Raw genomic sequence first — 20093 nt, forward strand, 5'->3', positions numbered from 1 at the left:
ACATATCCATGAATCCATTCTCATATAAAGAAATGAGGGCGGCTGGGTGCGGGGGCTCACGCCTGTAATCCCAGTGCTTTGGGAGGCCAAGGCGGGCAGGTCACGAGGTCAGGAGATCAAGACCATCCTGGCTAACACGGTGAAACCCCATCTCTACTAAAAATACAAAAAATTAGCCGGGCATGGTGGTGGGCGTCTGTAGTCCCAGCTACTCAGGAGGCTGAGGCAGGAGAATGGTGTGAACCCGGGAGGCGGAGCTTGCAGTGAGCTGAGATTGCGCCACCGCACTCCAGCCTGGGCGACAGAGTGAGACTCCGTTTAAAAAAAAAAAAAAAATAAGAAAGAAATGAGGGCAATCCTCCCTCACGATGAATAACACTGAAAAAGGTAAAATCTATTAGCTATTTTCCCATGCAACAAAAATATTCTTTGTAAGCTTTTCACCTGTGTGACATGTGAGGAATCCCCTCTTGGAAAAAGGTTTTCCTACATCCTTGCAACATTTTTTTTTAACCACACTTTGATGAATTTTCCAGTTGTTAAAAAGGTGTGGGGGCTAGTGAAAGGCCTTCTCACATTCAGAATACTCTTTCTAGGATGAGGCCAAAAATGTTGAGAAACGTGTGTGCCGTGACTGAAGGTTTCTCAACAGTGATTGGACGCAACAGTTTTCTCTTGATAATGGAATTGATAATGTTGAGTGAGGTATGAGGGTCGGCCGAAACATTTCCCACACAGCCGACACTGGTAAGGCCTCTCTTGGCTGTGAGTTCTATAATGCTGAATGAGATGTGAATTCCGACTGAAGACTCTGCCGCAGTCACAACACTGGCAGGCTCTCTCTCCAACGTAGTCATGTTTCCGCTGATAACGAATTAAGTATGTCCTGCTGCGGGACAACCCAGGAGAAAGGACTCTTGCTGCCTCATGGGCTTTGAGATGTTGAAGAAGATGCACATTCTGGAGAAAAGCTTTGCCGCACTGAAAACATTCATAGTAGTCCTCCTGACTATGAATTCTTACACGTTCACAGAGATTCGCACGCTGGATGGAAGGCTTTCTACCTTCATCGCAGCCAGAAAGCTTCCTGCCAGAATGGGTCTTCTGATGTCTGTTGAGGTGTGGCATGAGATAGAAGGCTTTACCACACTGTTTACATTCATAGGGTTTCTTCCCAGTATGGATCTGTTTGTGTCTCCCAAGGGCTACTTGAGTACTAAAGGTTCGTTTGCAAAATTCACATCTGTTGTGTTTGTTATCTTGGGAAGCTGACTGGGGACGTGTACATATTCCAGGAGCAGTGTCTTCCTGGGGATCCTTTCCTAGAGGATCCTTGGATTGTTCACTAAGATTAGAGCTTCTCTCAAATTCATCACTGCCACAGCTTCTTTCCTGAGTGAGGGTCTTGGGGTCATTCATTGTTATAGGACTCAAAAGTTTCTTCTGGTTGCCCTGGTGTGGTTCCAATGGATTGTCATGAGACTGTCCTGCAGAGACACGCCAGAAGTTACCTACTGCTAAATTATCCTTTCCTGCCCCCCCCCCCAGTAATGACATTTCCATAGGCAGGCTTTGCCCTGGAGTTAGTGCTTTGGTTTCAGGTCTCTTTTTCCTAATCTAAAAAAAAAAAAAAAAAGTAAAAATTCCTCTATTCTTTTTACTCAGAGAGACATACCAATATAATAGAAATAAAGAGACCAAGGGTAACAAACAGATCTTATGGAGGTTGAGAGAGTTTTCTGAAAACCTAAAGAGAAAATGGGAAAAGGACAGAAAGGACAGTAAGTGGCCAGGCACAGTGGCTGACACCTGTAATCCCAGCACCTTGGGAGGTCAAGGCAGGCGGATCTCAAGGTCAAGAGATTGAGATCATCCTGGCCAACACGATGAAACCCTGTCTCTACTAAAAATACAAAAAATTAGCTGGGCGTGGTGGCAAGTGCCTGTAATCCCAGCTGCTCAGGAGGCTGAAGCAGGAGAATCACTTGAACCTGGGATTCACCCAGGTTCACCCGAGATTGTACCACAGCACTGCAGCCTGGACGACAGAGTGAGACTCTGTCTCAAAAAAGAAAAAAAGAAAGAAAGAAAAAGAAAAGACAGTAAGCAAGGAAGAGTGAGGAAGCAGCAGAAAAAATATCATCCAGGAAGATGGCGTGTCAAAAAGATGCCACAAATGTACAGAGTTAGAATGAGCAGAAATCAGAGAAAGAGCTGGGGTTGGGGTTTGCCAGCATTTTCCAAACCATGTTTGGCAGATCGCTAATATTCTGAAAAACAAATAGCTGTTACCATGAAGGGGGTTCCATTGTCAAGTTAATTTGGGAAATGTTGTGTGACACAAATCAAGAAATCAAGCAGATTTCATTCCTGTAGGATTCAGAACTTTTAATATGCACCTCAAACCCCAAAAAGGGAAGGTACAGAATGTGGCATTTCTTAAACTGATCTTGCCATGAAACATTTTTTTTTTTTTTTTGAGACGGAGTCTGGCTCTGTCGCCCAGGCTGGAGTGCAGTGGCCGGATCTCAGCTCACTGCAAGCTCCGCCTCCCGGGTTTACGCCATTCTCCTGCCTCAGCCTCCCGAGTAGCTGGGACTACAGGCGCCCGCCACCTCGCCCGGCTAGTTTTTTGTATTTTTTAGTTGAGACGGGGTTTCACCGTGTTAGCCAGGATGGTCTCGATCTCCTGACCTCGTGATCCGCCCGTCTCCGCCTCCCAAAGTGCTGGGATTACAGGCTTGAGCCACCGCGCCCGGCCGAAACATTTTTTTTTAGAATACCTATTACTGTGGTTCTTCAGGACTACTGAGAAGACACTGGAGTAAACAGGTCAACAACCTCGTGTTCAGAATTAAATAAAGATTCTCCTTTCTTAGCTCTAAATCTCTTGTTTTACCCCAATCCACACTGCCAACCAATTCCCTTTAATTCAATATTTATTAAATGCCTGTTTTGTGCAAGGCATTATCTAACCAGATGGATCAGAGGTCTGTAAAAGGGACTCTAATCCGACTATAAATGACGACAGGAGCAGAGATGGGGAACTGACTCCACTCAGGAACAGGAAATGATTAGTGGAGGGGCAGCATTAGGCCTCAGCAAACGGGGAAAGGGGGCGAGTTTATATAAAACAGCCTGAGCTAAGCTACAGAACTGTGAAAGTATACAGTCCTGGGAAGCTAGAAACAGGATTTTAGTTGCAAGATCTGTAGATGAGGCTGGGATGCAAATTTCAGGCCAGACTAGGAGGAACTTCAGTGTTTTGCTAAAAGTTTGAATTTTATCTTGACGGAGGTAAGAAGCTGATAAAAAAAGTCCATGCTTTATAAAGGCAACTCTCTGGTAGGAAAAATACTGAAGCCAAGGGAGTCAAGTATAAGACTGTGGTGAGAGGTGATAAACACAGTGGTTGCATCCTGGCAGTATGTGAACAGAGTACAGGTAAAACAGCAGAGCCAGAACACGGCTTAGGAAGTCATCAGGATAAGAGGGATAGCTGGGCCCATCACAATGGATTGACTCTTTTAGGAAGTGGTCTTTGAAGAGAACACTCAAGAACGGAAGAGTAAGAGAACACCCAGTCCTCACTGGCTCTTCTGTTTTCCTCACCCTGCTGTACATCCAATATTTCAGTATGTTCTGCCAGTTCTCCTTTCAGGGAATACCTCAAACCTTACCACTCTACAACCATAGCCTCAGCCTCCATCATCTTTAGCCTGGTGGACTTCAATTGCCTCTTGAACTGGTTTCTCTGGCTTTTCCTCTTAAAGCCCGTTCTCCATAGGACAACCAGATGGATCTTTCTAGAATAGCACTGCCCAGAACTCCCAGTGCTGACGGCAATGGTCTACACTTTTGCTGTCCAGCACAGTAGCCGTTAGTCACATGTGACTATCAAATGCTTGCCATGTGGCTTGTGTGACTGAGGAACTAAATTTCAAATTTTATGTAATTCTTACTAGTGTAAATGTAAGTAGCCACAAGCGCCTATTGTCTACCACATTGGACAGCAAGTTCTAAAATGTCAATAACACTACCTCATTTCCCTGCTCAAAACTTCCCACCATCTTTGCATCTCACTTATAACAAAATTCTTTAACATATTCCTAAGTGGGCTGGCCCCTGACTATCTCTGTGATCTCATCTTCTATCTTCCACTTAACTCAGACCATATTGCCCTTCTTCCTGTTTTTGGAACACCCAAGCTCATTCCAATCTCAGGGTCCTCGCATTTGCTGTCCGCTCTGCCTGTAACAGTCTTCCTCAAGATTTCCACATCGTCAGTCCCTCATCTCATTCAAGTCTTCCACAGTGAGGCCTTCTCTGACTGTTCCATCTTAAGCAACCTCCCATATCTCATTCTCTATCCGCTTTACACTCAGTTATTATTTGTCTATTTTTTAAAACTACTGCCTCCATTAGAATGCAAGCTCTATGAAGGAAGAGATTTGCCTGTCTTGTTCATTATTGTATCCACAGATGCTAGGACAGTACCTGCTCCACCACAGAAGCCTGATAAATATCTATGGGATGACTGAATGAATGAAGAAACCAGAGTGGGGAAAGAAGAGAAGACAATGAAAGAAACAGAGAGGGGTCTTCCTGGTGACTTCTTGCATTTTGTTTGGACGTCCCTTTTCCACTCACACAGAAAAAGGTGGAGGAGGGCTGTGTCCATCAGCACTGTCTGGACACAGCTGCTAGTTCAGGAAAGGGATATGACCCGAGATGGAACAATGAAAAATCAGGAGAGCTGGAAAAGATGTTTCCTCTCTCTTGAGAATGCGTCTTGGACACACCAGCTCTTTCTTGCTCCTTCTTTGTACACGAACAACAACAATAAAAAAATGCATCTAGGATTTACTGTCAGAGTTGAAGGCAGAGTAGAAGGAGAAAATGAAACTAGGTCTAAAGGCCGGGCACGGTGGCTCAAGCCTGTAATCCCAGCACTTTGGGAGGCCGAGACGGGTGGATCACGAGGTCAGGAGATCGAGACCATCCTGGCTAACACGGTGAAACCCCGTCTCTACTAAAAATACAAAAAAAACTAGCTGGGCGAGGTGGCGGGCGCCTGTAGTCCCAGCTACTCGGGAGGCTGAGGCAGGAGAATGGCGTAAACCCGGGAGGCGGAGCTTGCAGTGAGCTGAGATCCGGCCACTGCACTCCAGCCTGGGCAACAGAGCGAGACTCCGCCTCAAAAAAAAAAAAAAAAAAAAAGAAACTAGGTCTTCGCTGACTTCACTGGGTCCCTGAATACAGGCCAGCTGATCAGTACTCTAGGCTAATAATCCCTCTACGACTTTAGCCAATTTGGGTGTGGGTTTTCTGTTAACTACAACTGAAGGACAACAGTGATCCCAGCTGATGCACATAGTGACCCAATTCAAAGAAGGGGATTTCATGAAGATGGTAAGTGTCATCAGACTGTAGCCACAGAGTTTGGAGGATGTGAAGTCTATGGTTCCGGAACCATAAGGATGCTAGTGGGAACCTTTTGTGGAACTTTCAGAAAAGAGCGTATACATGTGTCTCTGTTGGCAAAAGTAGGGCGATGGAAACCAGAGGGCTGGGGTTAAGAAGAAAAGGGAAGGGGAGTCACTGGGTGTCAACAAGTCTGAGGAGTTGATGTGAGGGAAAGTGGGAGGGCAGTGAGAAAGACAAGTGGTATCAGGCCAGGGTTTTTTGTTTGTCTCAGTTAAAGAGGAAAGATCTATGATTTCTAGCTGCAAGGAGAAAGGCATGAGTGAATGGAAGGGCTGGAACAGAAGAGCAAAAGGACACTGGCCACCCTGGAACTGAGCAGGAGAGGAACTGATGTTGTAGGAAGAGATGAGCTCCAGAAAGGAGATGAAGGGGAGTACTGAGGAGAAAGGCCCTGAGGTGAGAGCACCTACCAGCCTTCTCCCTGGCCCAGGGGGCTTTGAGGAAAGCTCCCAGACTAGCATTTCCTGGTCCCCCTGCTACACCCCGGGCTTCCCCCTCACTACTCACTTTGACAAATCACTGTATGTCTGCTGTCTGTCACCATTGCATGTGATTCCTCCGCTTCCAGGCGTGAGATAATGTCAGGTTTAGAGAATTGGTACCCTGTTGGAGAGGAAGAGTCAGAACTCAGGGTTTCAGTAACTCCCAACCCGGGGTCCCAAAGACTCTGGGGTAATAAGGAAGGAATAAACTCTCGCAGGAGTGAAATGAAGCCTGTTTCCAGCCTTAGAGATTTTACCCTCAAGGGACATCTAGAATGTATGGAGGTATCTTTGGTTGTTACAACTGCAGGAGCAGAGGGAGGGGTTCCTGGTGTCTAGCATATGGCTAGAGGCAGGGACAGGGCTCAACGTTCTGCAAGACAGCCCCACAACCCAGAACGATCTGGCCCCACGTCAAGAGCACCAAGGTTGAACAACTCTGCTATGAAGACTAAAAAGGGGGCATGAGGGCAGTGTGCAGAGCTCTACACTTCAGCACAAACAATCTGACGTAGCTGCTCAAAAAGTCAACAGTTTGGTTCTTTTCCTTCCTGGGATAACGTCCACTGCCTCTTTGTCTTGAAGTGCTGCTCCTCCCCCTCCCTTAGTTCCTTGTTTCTCAAACTTCTATCATTTGCACACCAAATTATTATCTATTTGTCTACTGTCTGACTCTCTCCACTCAAACGTAACATCCATGAGAAAGGGAAATGTCATCTATTTGGTAACCCCAATGCTTATACCAGGCCTTGTACATCTGAATTCACTGACAAGTTAATGAATGACCCTTGCATTTTGGCATTTCTATGTGCCATTTGTAGTCATATTCAGTATTTATTTAATGTTTTTCTTTAGATCACCTTTCTTGTTAACTTAAATACACTTTTTTTATTTTTTATTTTTTGAGACAGAGTCTCGCTCTGTCACCCAGGCTAGAGTGCAGTGCAATCTCGGCTCACTGCAGCTTCTGACTCCCAGGTTCAAGTGATTCTTCTGCCTCAGCCTCTCCAGTAGCTGGGACTACCCAGCTAATTTTTCATATTTTTAGTAGAGATGAGGTTTCACCATGTTGGCCAGGCTGGTCTTGAACTCCTAACCTCAAATGAACCGCCCGCCTCCACCTCCCAAAGTGCTGGGATTATAGGCATGAGCCACTGCGCCTGGCCAATATGCTTATTTTCAATGGAAGCTTTATATCAACCCTATAAATGGAAACCAATGTCACTCACACACACACACACAAATGGAAGGTAACATCATGGTAAATATAACAGAAACTACGGTTATTGAGTGCTAGCTAGCTTCTGTTGCCTATCTAACACTCAGGGTTTGATGTCTGCTCTCTCTTTGCTAAAATGGAAGAATAACAAGATAGACATGCTAACACCAAACTGATATTCTCTACTTGATAGAGTCAGAAGGCTTAAAAGAAAATGAGAAGAACTTTTTTCTCACCAACAGATTGAAGGATTATGTCATGCTGTCCATGTACTGCCTAAAATAATCTTCCATTTAGCCCACTGTACTCATTCCATACTTAGGAAGACAATGTCCCAGCTGACATATAAGATTGCTATTAACACGAAACCTTTAGTGTTAAAGAAGCCAAGGGCTCACAAGATAGAAATGCCTCCAGGTTACTGCATAGGAGCTGGAAAGATAAAATTAATTTATTTCCTCTATTTTGATACTATTCCCTCTATTTTAAGTCATAAAATGTGGTAAGCCAGAGAAGAGTGTAAAATATGCTGGAAAATGTACTTCCTGGTAACCGATAAGAACCAGAGTTAAACGTATGCATCCCTGTGCTAGGTTTGAGGTAGGATGTGTGTGTTTTCTCACTAGGTCTCTGACTTCCCCAGGTTACGGCCAGTGGAACAGTGTTTGTTTCGGATTCTGTTTTTCAGGAGACCTCAAGCCCCCAAAAAAGCCACTGAAAAAGGATCTTGGCACCGGCAACATCAACTTTTCACTTTTCACTTTCAACTTTACCTGTGAGAACAGGTAAAACAATTTTGCCTCTGTATGTAAAGAGAGATTGGCAACCTCTGACTGTTAAAACTCAAGCCAGTAGAAGTCTTCGGAGCTCCTGGAATTTTTAGCAATTCCTTCGCTCATTCAATAAACATCATTTCGAGCCTTCCATTGTGCTGAGAACTGGTGGAGCAAACCCCTGTCAGGTAGCACATCAGAGTCTAAGAGAGCAGATTCTGGAGTCTGCTTGGAGTTAAATCCCAGCTTTCGACAAGTAATTTAACCTTTCAATGACTCAGTGTCCTCAACGTTAAAAATGTCGATAATAACAACGATAGGCATACCTCCCCCTCATAGGACTAGTGTGGGGATTCAAGGAGTTGAAATATGTAAAACACTTACACAAGTGCCTGACACGTATGTAGTGCTCAAGAAATGTTAGCTATTTTATAATGAACAGTGAATTTGATATTCAAATATTAAAATATTGCCTCTGACCTGGGTTGAGACTCACTGACATGCTGAACTGCCATTACTGATGAGAGGACACAAAGGAGTTGAGAGCCACTGCTCTAGTGGGAAGAAACCAAGTCCTGTGGAGAAGGCACACTTACCCAGGGATACCAGGTTCCGGTAATTCTCCAGCATCACCTCCCTGTAGAGGTTTCTCTGAGCGGCACTAAGGGAGCTTAATTCCTCCGGGCTGAAGTCCACAAACACATCCTCAAAGGTCACCAACTCCTCAAACACCAGAAATGCTCCTAAGTGTTTGAAGTCCAGGAACTATCTCAGAGAGAGGAGAAGGAATGTGAGGAGAGGACTGAACATGATGCAGGCATTCAGACCAGCAGAGAGCTTCCACGTGCTCTAAGGCAGAGCCACAGGCACCTGGCATTGCATCTTGCTTTGTCTTAGAGTCTGAGAGAAGTGGGAACATTACTGAAACTAGTTCCTGTTGCTAATTACTACAGATTTGGGCCGAGGGAGAAATAGCCTTTGAAGTCACTTTATAAAGATAGAATGCAAGCATGCAAATCTTAAAAGTTCAGCAGTATACCTCAGCCTCAGGAATCAGAGTCCTGGCTCTGGTTCTTTGTGAGTTTGGGTAGGTTAAGCCTCAGGGTCCCACCTGTAAAACAAAGTGCTCGTAACATGAAGAAATATTCAATCTTGTTAATAAACAAGGAGATGAAAATCAAAATGACAAAACACCATTTTATACCCATTCCATTAAGTATTGGGTAAAAATTAAGTAACTGAGTAAAAATTAAGAAGTGGGACAATACCAAGTATTATATAAAACATGGATCCACTGGAGATGCTAAGGGAAATGTAAATTGGAAAACCACTTTTGATCCAGAAATTCTTTTTTTAATTTTTAAAAATTTTTGTGGGTACATAGTACTTGTATATACTTCTGGGGTGCATGAGGTGCTTTGATACAGGCAGGCAATGTGGAATAAGCACATCCTGGGGAATGGGGTATCCATCCCCTTAGGCATTTATTCTTTGAGTTACAAACAATCCAGTTACACTCTTTAAGTTATTTTAAAATGTACAATTAAGTTATTATTGACTATAGACTCCCTACTGTGTTATCAATAGTAGGTCTTATTCATTCTTTCTACTTTTTTTTTGTACTCGTTAGCCATCTCCACCTCCCTCCAGGCCCCCAACTACCCTTCCCAGCCTCTGATAACCACCCTTCTCATCTCTATTTGACCCCAAAATTCTATTCCTAGGTATATTTGCTCATGTGTACTTAAAGTCATGGATGGGTAGGTATGTTTATAATGGCATGTTTGGAACATCCAAAATCTGGAAATAACCCAAACATTCATTAACAGTAGAAGAGATAAATATGGTATAGCCACACAATGAAATAGTATTCTAGCAATAGAAATCAATTAACTGGCCAGGCGCGGTGGCTCACGCCTGTAATCCCAGCACTTTGGGAGGCCGAGACGGGCGGATCACGAGGTCAGGAGATCAAGACCCTCCTGGCTAACACGGTGAAACCCCGTCTCTACTAAAAATACAAAAAATTAGCCGGGCGTGGTAGCAGATGCCTGTAGTCCCAGCTACTCGGGAGGCTGAGGCAGGAGAATGGCATGAACTCGGGAGGCGGAGCTTGCAGTGAGCCGAGATCATGCCACTGCGCTCCAGCCTGGGAGACAGAGCAAGACTTCGTCTCAGAAAAAAAAAAAAAAAAAGAAATCAATTAACTACAGTTATATATAACAATCTTGGTAGCTTAAGGTTGAATTTAAAAGGCAGATACCATATACCCAAAGGAAAATAAGCCATCCTACCAAAAAGACACATGCACTCATATGTTCATCACAGCACTGTTTACAGAAGCAAAGACATGGAATCAACCCAACTGCCCATCTACAGTGGACTGGATAAAGAAAACGAGGTGTGTCCACACCATTGAATGCTATGCAGCCAAAAAAAGAACAAAATCATGTCCTCTGCAGCAACACAGATGCAACTGGAAACCATTATCCTAAGTGAACTGACGCAGAAACAGAAAACCAAGTACCACGTGTTCTCACTTATTAGTGGGAGCTAAACACTGGGTTCGCACCGTCATTAAAATGGGACAACAGGCAGAAGACAGGTGATTTCTGCATTTCCAACTGAGGTACCGGGTTCATCTCACTGGGGCTTGTCGGACAGTGGGTGCAGGACAGTGGGTGCAGCACACCGAGCATGAGCTGAAGCAGGACAAGGCATCACGGGAATGCAGGGGGTCAGGGAATTTCCTTTCCTAGACAAGCAAAGCTGTGACAGATGGCACCTGGAAAATTGGGTCACTCCCACCCTAATACTGCGCTTTTCCAATGGTCTTAGCAAATGGCACACCGAGAGATTATATCCTGCGCCTGGCTCAGAGGGTCCCATGCCAATGGAGCCTCACTCATTCCTAGCTCAGCAGTCTGAGATCGAACTGCAAGGTGGCAGCGAGGCTGGGGTACAGGCGCCCGCCATTGCTGAGGCTTGAGTAGGTAAACAAAGCAGCCTGGAAGCTCGAACTGGGTGGAGCCCATCACAGCTCAAGGAGGCCTGCCTGCCTCTGTAGACTTCACCTATGGGGGTAGGGCATAGTCGAACAAAAGGCAGCAGAAACCTCTGCAGACTTAATGTCCCTGTCTGACAGCTTTGAAGAGAGTAGTGGTTCTCCCAGCACGGAGTTTGAGATCTGAGAACAGACAGACTGCCTCCTCAAGTGGGTCCCTGACCCCCGAGTAGCCTAACTGGGAGACACCCCCCAGCAGGGGCCAACTGATACCTCATACAGCTGGGTGCCCCTCTGAGACGAAGCTTCCAGAGGAAGGATCAGGTAGCAACATTTGCTGTTCAGCAATGTTCGCTGTTCTGCAGCCTCCGCTGGTGATACCCAGGCAAACAGGGTCTGGAGTGGACCTCCAGCAAACTCCAACAGACCTGCAGCTGAGGGTCCTCACTGTTAGAAGGAATGCTAACAAACAGAAAGGACATCCACACCAAAACCCCATCCATATGTCACCATCATCAAAGACCAAAGGTAGATAAAACCACAAAGATGTGGGAAAAGCAGAGCAGAAAAGCTGAAAATTCTAAAAATCAGAGCACCTCTTCCCCTCCAAAGGAATGCAGCTCCTTGCCAGCAATGGGACAAAGCTGGATGGAGAATGACTTTGACGAATTGAGAGAAGAAGGCTTCAGACAATCAAACTTCTCTGAGCTAAAGGAGGAAGTTCGAACCCATCACAAAGAAGCTAAAAATCTTGAAAAAAGATTAGACGAATGGCTAACTAGAATAACCAGTGTAGAGAAGTCCTTAAATGGCCTGATGGAGTTGAAAACCATGGCATGAAAACTATGTGACGAATGCACAAGCTTCAGTAACCAATTCGATCAACTGGAAGAAAGGGTATCAGTGACTGAAGATTAAATGAATGAAATGAAGCAAGAAGAGAAGTTTAGAGAAAAAAGAGTAAAAAGAAATGAACAAAGCCTCCAAGAAATATGGGACTACATGAAAAGAGCATATCTACATCTGATTGGTGTACCAGAAAGTGATGGGGAGAATGGAACCAAGTTGGAAAACACTCTGTAGGATATTATCCAGGAGAACTTCCCCAACCCAGCAAGACAGGCCAACATTCAAATTCAGGAAATACAGAGAACAGCACAAAGATACTCCTTGAGAAGAGCAACTCCAAGATGCATAATTGTCAGATTCACCAAAGTTGAAATGAAGGAAAAAATGTTAAGGGTAGCCAGAGAGAAAGGCTGGGTTACCCACAAATGAAGCCCATCAGACTAACAGCAGACCTCTCAGCAGAAACTCTACAAGCCAGAAGAGAGTGGGGACCAACATTCAACATTCTTAAAGAAAAGAATTTTCAACCCAGAATTTCATATCCAGCCAAACTAAGATTCATAAGGGAAGGAGAAATAAAATCCTTTACAGACAAGCAAGTGCTGAGAGATTTTGTCACCACCAGGCCTGCCCTACAAGAGCTCCTGGAGGCAGCACTAAACATGGAAAGGAACAACCAGTACCAGCCACTGCAAAAACATGCCAAATTGTAAAGACCATCAATGCTAGGAAGAAACTGCATCAACTAACAAGCAAAACAACCAGCTAACATCATAATGACAGGATCAAATTCACATATAATGACATTAACCTTAAGTGTAAATGGGCTAAATCCTCCAACTAAAAGACACAGACTGGCAAATTGGATAAAGAGTCAAGACCCATCAGTGGGCTGTATTCAGGAGACCCATCTCACATGCAGAGACACACATAGGCTCAAAATAAAGGGATGGAGGAAGATCGACCAAGCAAATGGAAAACAAAAAAAGGCAGGGGTTGCAATTCTAGTCTCTGATAAGACAGACTTTAAACCAACAAAGATCAAAAGAGACAAAGAAGGCCATTATATAATGGTAAAGGGATCAATTCAACAAGAGGAGTTCACTATCCTAAATATATATGTACCCAATACAGGAGCACTCAGATTCATAAAGCAAGTTCTTAGAGACTTACAAAGAGACTTAGACTCCCACCCAATAATAATGGAGACTTTAACACCCCACTGTCAACATTAGACAGATCAATGAGACAGAATTGTAATAAGGATATCCAGGAATTGAACTCATCTCTGCACCAAGCGGACCTAATAGACATCTACAGAACTCTCCACCCCAATCAACAGAATATACATTCTTCTCAGCACCACATTGCACTTATTCCAAAATGGACCACACAGTTGGAAGTAAAGCACTCCTCAGCAAATGTAAAAGAACAGAAATTATAACAAACTGTCTTTCAGACCACAGTGCAATCAAACTAGAACTCAGGATTAAGAAACTCACTCAAAACCACTCAACTACATGGAAACTGAACAACCTGTTCCTAAATGACTACCGGGTATATAACAAAATGAAGGCAGAAATAAAGATGTTCTTTGAAACCAATGAGAACAAAGATACAACATACCAGAATCTCTGGGAAACATTTAAAGCAGTGTGTAGAGGGAAATTTATAGCACTAAATGCCCATAAGAGAAAGCAGGAAAGATCTAAAATTGACACCCTAACATCACAATTAAAAGAACTAGAGAAGCAAGAGCAAACAAATTCAAAAGCTAATAGAAGACAATAAATAAATAAGATCAGAGCAGAACTGAAGGAGATAGAAACACCAAAAACCCTTCAAAAAATCAATGAATCCAGGAGCTGGATTTTTGAAAAGATCAACAAAATTAATAGACCACTAGCCAGACTAATAAAGAAGAAAAGAGAGAAGAATCAAATAGACACAATAAAAAATGATAAAGGGATATCACCACTGATCCCACAGAAATACAAACTACCATCAGAGAATACTATAAACACCTCTACGCAAATAAACTAGAAAATCTAGAAGAAATGGATAAATTCCTGGACACGTACACCCTCCCAAGACTAAACCAGGAAGAAGTTGAATCTCTGAATAGACCAATAACAGGCTCTGAAATTGAGGCAATAATTAATAGCTTACCAACCAAAAAAAGTCCAGGACCAGATGGATTCACAGCCGAATTCTACCAGAGGTACAAGGAGGAGCTGGTACCATTCCTTCTGAAACTATTCCAATCAATAGAAAAAGAGGGAATCCTCCCTAACTCATTTTATGAGGCCAGCATCACCCTGATACCAAAGCCTGGCAGAGATACAACAAAAAAAGAGAATTTTAGACCAATATCCCTGATGAACATCGATGCAAAAACCCTCAATAAAATACTGGCAAACTGAATCCAGCAGCACATCAAAAAGCTTATCCACCATGATCAAGTGGGCTTCATCCCTGGGATGCAAGGCTGGTTCAGCACATGCAAATCAATGAACGTAATCCAGCATATAAACAGAACCAAAGACAAAAACCACATGATTATCTCAACAGATGGAGAAAAGGCCTCTGACAAAATTCAACAGCCCTTCATGCTAAAAACTCTCAATAAATTAGGTATTGATGGGATGTATCTCGAAATAATAAGAGCTATTTATGACAAACCCACAGTCAATATAATACTGAATGGGAAAAAACTGGAAGCATTCCCTTTAAAAACTGGCATAAGACAGGGATGCCCTCTCTCACCACTCCTATTCAACATAGTGTTGGAAGTTCTGGCCAGGGCAATCAGGCAGGAGAAAGAAATAAAGGGTATTCAAGTAGGAAAAGAGGAAGTTAAATTGTCCCTGTTTGCAGATGACATGATTGTATATCCAGAAAACCCCATCGTCTCAGCCCAAAATCTCCTTAAGCTGATAAGCAACTTCAGCAAAGTCTCAGGATACAAAATCAATATGCAAAAATTACAAGCATTCTTATACACCAATAACAGACAGAGAGCCAAATCATGAGTGAACTCCCATTCACAATTGCTTCAAAGAGAATCAAATACCTAGGAATCCAACTTACAAGGGATGTGAAGGACCTCTTCAAGGAGAACTACAAACCACTGCTCAACAAAATAAAAGAGGACACAAACAAATAGAAGAACATTCCATGCTCATGGACAGGAAGAATCAATATCGTGAAAATGGCCATACTGCCCAAGGTAATTTAGAGATTCAATGCCATCAAGCTACCAATGACTTTCTTCACAGAACTGGAAAAAACTACTTTAAAGTTCATATGGAACCAAAAAAGAGCCTGCATTGCCAAGTCAATCCTAAGCCAAAAGAACAAAGGTGGAGGCATCATGCTACCGGACTTCAAACTATACTACAAGGCTACAGTAACCAAAACAGCATGGTACTGGTACCAAAACAGACATATAGACCAATGGAACAGAACAGAGCCCTCAGAAATAAGACCACACATCTACAACCATCTGATCTTTGACAAACCTCATAAAAACAAGAAATAGGGAAAGGATTCCCTCTTTAATAAATGGTGCTGGGAAAACTGGCTAGCCGTATGTAGAAAGCTGAAACTGGATCCCTTCCTTACACCTCATACAAAAATTAATTCAAGATGGATTAAAGACTTAAATGTTAGATCTAAAACCATAAAAACCCTAGAAGAAAACCTAGGCAATACCATTCAGGACATAGGCATGGGCAAGGACTTCATGTCTAAAACACCAAAAGCAATGGCAACAAAAGCCAAAATTGACAAATGGGATCTAATTAAACTAAAGAGCTTCTGCCCAGCAAAAGAAGCTACCATCATAATGAACAGGCAACGTACAGAATGGGAAAAAATTTTTGCAATCTACTCATCTGACAAAGGGCTAATACCCAGAATCTACAAAGAACTTAAACAAATTTACAAGAAAAAAACAAACAACTCCATCAAAAAGTGGGCGAAGGATTTGAACAGACACCTCTCAAAAGAAGACACTTATGCAGCCAACAGACACATGAAAAAGTGCTCACCATCACTGCCATCACAGAAATGCCAATCAAAACCACAATGAGATACTATCTCACACCAGTTAGAATGGCGATCATTAAAAAGTCAGGAAACAACACGTGCTGGAGAGGATGTGGAGAAACAGGAACACTTTTACACTGTTGGTGGGATTGTAAACTAGTTCCACCATTGTGGAAGACAGTGTGGTGATTCCTCAGGGATCTAGAACTAGAAATACCATTTGACCCAGCCATCCCATTACTGGGTATATACCCAAAGGATTATAAATCACGCTGCTATAAAGACACATGCACACATACGTTTATTGTGGTACTATTCACAATAGCAAAGACTTGGAACCAACCCAAATGTCCATCAATGATAGACTGGATTAAGAAAGTGTGGCACATATACACCATGGAATACTATGCAGCCATAAGAAAGGATGAGTTCATGTCCTTTGTAGGGACATGGATGAAGCTGGAAACCATCATTCTCAGCAAACTATCACAAGGACAAAAAACAAACACTGCATGTTCTCACTCATAGGTGGGAATTGAACAATGAGAACACTTGGACACAGAAAGGGGAACATGACACACTGGGGCCTGCTGTGCGGTGGGGGTAGAGGGGAGGGATTGCATTAGGAGATATACCTAATGTAAATGATGAGTTAATGGGTGCAGCACACCAACCTGGCACATGTATATATATGGAACAAACCTGCACGTTGTGCACATGTACCCTAAAACTTAAAGTATAGTTTAAAAAAAAAAAAAGAAAGAATTGCCAACAAATTTGAATGTGAAATATTTGAAAGGTCAAAGCTATAAAAAACTCTACTTAATTTTTAAGAATATTTTAGGTAACATTAAAATACTAAAAATAATCAAAGTAGTTAATTGTTGTCCTAAAAAAAAGGGACAACAGACACTAGGGAATACAAGAGGAGGCAGGGAGGGGAGTAAGGGTTGGAAAAAGCCATTTATTGGGTACCATGCTTAGTACCTGAGTGACATATTCATTCATGCTCCAAATCTTAGCATTGTGTAACACACCTTTGTAACAAACCTGCACATGCGTGCCCTAATTCTAAAATAAAAGTGAAAAAAAAAAAAAAGATAGACTGACCTCTTCAAATCTAACATTATCCTGAGGCAATAGGATACTTACCTTCCTTAGCAAATCTGAATATCTACCAACTAGAAAATTGTAACACGTATGAGAAAATGCATAGGATCTCCCCACTCAAATATGCTAATCCAATAACAGTCTTCATAAACAGTTAATGACAAAAATTGAAAATTAAAACTTACTAGCCATTTTGCTCGAAATGTTATAGCAGTTAATGAGTTTTCTGTTTGTTTCCAGTTATACTTTGGCAATGAAAAAAATGATTCAAAACCAAAGGTACATTGTCAGGTTGAGGTCTTAACCTGGCAATCAAGGATTCTTAAGGCTGAGCTTTGCAGTACATGTGCACCTTTCTGGAAGATAAAAATTCCAAGTTTCTCAAAGGAGTCTGTGACTCAAAATATTTAGAATAGACAGCAATCTCAGTTTTTCATAATCATTTTTCTTGTGCTTTATTTTACTTAACTAACACAGTTAATATGCTATAATACCTTGAATATAATGGATAATCAATATTATTATATATAAAAATTGTTAAAAGAGAAATGTTACCTGATTCACTATAAGACAACGGAATTTAGTTGTAGCAAAGGTATCTATTTCAAGTAAGAATCACTGTATGGTAGGTCATGATTTCTCAGTCACAGCGTCCTTTTTAAATGATGGTGGTCATGTGGTAGAGCATTTTTAAGACTGCTCTCTTACTGTTCCCAACTGTTTTCCTACTATAAACTGTCAATCGACCCTCCTTTCTTTTTTCCATCTCATTCTCTGTAACTATTAGAGAAAATTATGGGAACAAACCTATACTGGAATAAGGAGTTTTGAGTTCTGCTATTAGCTAGTTGTGAGGTATGGGTTAATTAATCTTTGATTCTCATTGTCTCATCTTTAAAATAAAGAGATCCATTACATTATCTCTAAAGTCATTTACACTCTAAAATTTTATAATAAAACACATAAAATTGCTTGATACTATAAAAATAAAAAGGCAAATATCAGAAGATTACATAAGACTATGATAGTCATTTTATTAATACACATCTTTTGTGTTTTAATTGAAACTTTTTAAAACTTTATGCAAATCAACAAACATTGGATTAAATTAGGGATCACATACTGGCTGCCCAGCTCCTTCAGATGGGTTTATTTGGCTCGCGTGGTCCTTCTACTCTTTTTTAAAAATTTGTATTAGCTGCCAACACCAAAAAATTAGGAAATATCATTAACTGGTTTTGTGACTTCTGATTAAAAACATTAGAAAATCTGGGGAGCTGGGTACACACTCTCACCTGGGCACCATCAGCAAAAGCTGAGTCACAGCTGCCCTTATATATGGGACAGGCACTCCCCCGTTTGTCATAATCCACCCAGACCAGTTCCTTATTTATATTCCTGTGGTAGTCCCTCGGGGGCATCTTTGCTTGGAATCCTTGGCACAGACAAGGTAGGGACAGAGGGCTACTCTCAGGAGCAGATATTCTAGAACATTGTTTCTCAACCTTTTTTCCTTATCTCGCTCCCTCCACCCCAGTAATCTTTATAGACCGTTTTTTTCTAATCACAACCCCCATGAATTTTTTCTGGTTCTAAAGAAAGCAGAGTATATTAATTTCATTATTGTCTTTTAGGTTTCTAAAACATGACTCAACAAGAACACTGGAGAACATTTTTGAAACAAAAAATCAGAAAACCTCGTAACAGTATCACGTCCCTATAAGAGCTGCCATTTGTTAAAGGCCTACAGTAAGCCACATCCTTTGTGTGGGTAGAAGGGGTTGTCTTCATTTACACTATTTTCATTTTTGCAAAGTACATTCCAGTCCTTATCATGGATACACTTTTTCAAACAATTATAAATTAGCATTGATTCACATACACAGTTTTTGGATGCTTCCAATTTTAATGTGCACACAAATCACCTGGGGATCTTGTTAAACACAGATTCTAATTCAGTTGGTGGAACTGGGGCCACAGGTGCCGTATGTCTACTTTTTTAATAACAGCTTTATTGAGATTTAATTTATGTATTATAAAAGTCACCTATTTGGAGTATGTGATTTAATGGGTTTTTAAGCATATTCACAGCGTTGTGCAACCATCACCCCAATAAGTTTCAGAACATTTCATCACCCCAAAAGAAACCCTGTACCTTCTAGCAGTCACTCTCCATTTCCCTCCAACATCTTCCCACCCCCTACCCCAAGCCCTAGGCAACCACTAACATACTTTATGTCTCCATGGATTTGCTATTCTGGATATTTCATAAAAATGGAATCACACGGTACCCCATACATTTTAATATTGCAAATACACTGTGTATCTGTGTATGTACTGTATGTATGCCTGTGCTGTATGCATAAGAAGAATAGTATGTGTTCATCTCCAAGAACCAATTTTCTTCCCTTTGAAGGCAACATCTTCCTCCTTAAGAATGCATGTTCTACGACATGACTTTCAAGGAAAAGGCCCTTTTCAATTGCTCTGTGACTTTCTGGCACCTCCTATATGGTTCTAAGAACATTCTTTTTTCCCTCAAATGGAGCCTGACACCGGTAGACATTGGTGAATAAACAAACAGATGATGACACTACCAGAATCATTTGTATAATCTTGTACAACGAGAAAAAAGTTTCATGTTTGATGATTTCATTAAAATATTATTCATTATGTTAGAGGAAATATATGGTAGGACATAATTATCTTTCCTTTTTTTAAAATTCTGGGGTATTCTAGCCTATCATGCTTCCCAGTGGACCCCATTGTCTCAAATCTCCAAATCCAAAAATTTAGTTGAAATAGGATGGCCAGATAAATTTCAGCATGCCCAGTTAAATTTGAATTTCAGTAAGTTTCAAGGGGCTGAGTTTTTTGAAATCTTTGATAATTTCATGGATAGTGTGTTGGGTGGGAAGAGCACTGGGCTGGTAGTTCAGAGACCTGGGTTCAAGTACTGTACTGTTTTTCTTCTTTTTTTCTTATTTGTTTTCTGAGAATCTCCCTTTGTCACCCAAGCTGGAGTGCAGTGGTGCAATCTCAGCTCCCTGCAACCTCCACCTCCTGGGTTCAAGCAATTCTCATGCTACTCCCAAGTAGCTGGGATTACAGGTGTGTGT

At 42.0% G+C, this 20093-nt stretch overlaps 1 protein-coding gene across 4 annotated transcripts in view; it reads right to left on the minus strand.

Annotated features, from left to right (window-relative positions):
• Nucleotides 1–512: 512 nt before the first annotated feature.
• LOC111521177 (paternally-expressed gene 3 protein) overlaps nucleotides 513–20093 on the minus strand; it is a 71534-nt gene continuing 51953 nt past the window's right edge. For all 4 annotated transcript variants that reach the window (XM_023184404.2, XM_031934846.1, XM_023184403.2 and 1 more), the window contains 3 exons: nucleotides 8558–8726; nucleotides 5995–6090; nucleotides 513–1487 (listed from right to left, as the gene is read on the minus strand). In XM_023184404.2, coding sequence (XP_023040172.1) covers nucleotides 646–1487; nucleotides 5995–6090; nucleotides 8558–8726 — 1107 coding nt within the window. In that variant the 3' untranslated portion in view covers nucleotides 513–645. The remainder of the gene's footprint in view (nucleotides 1488–5994; nucleotides 6091–8557; nucleotides 8727–20093) is intronic.

This window comes from Piliocolobus tephrosceles, chromosome 21 (genome assembly GCF_002776525.5).
Source record: "Piliocolobus tephrosceles isolate RC106 chromosome 21, ASM277652v3, whole genome shotgun sequence".
Lineage (NCBI taxonomy): Eukaryota > Metazoa > Chordata > Mammalia > Primates > Cercopithecidae > Piliocolobus > Piliocolobus tephrosceles.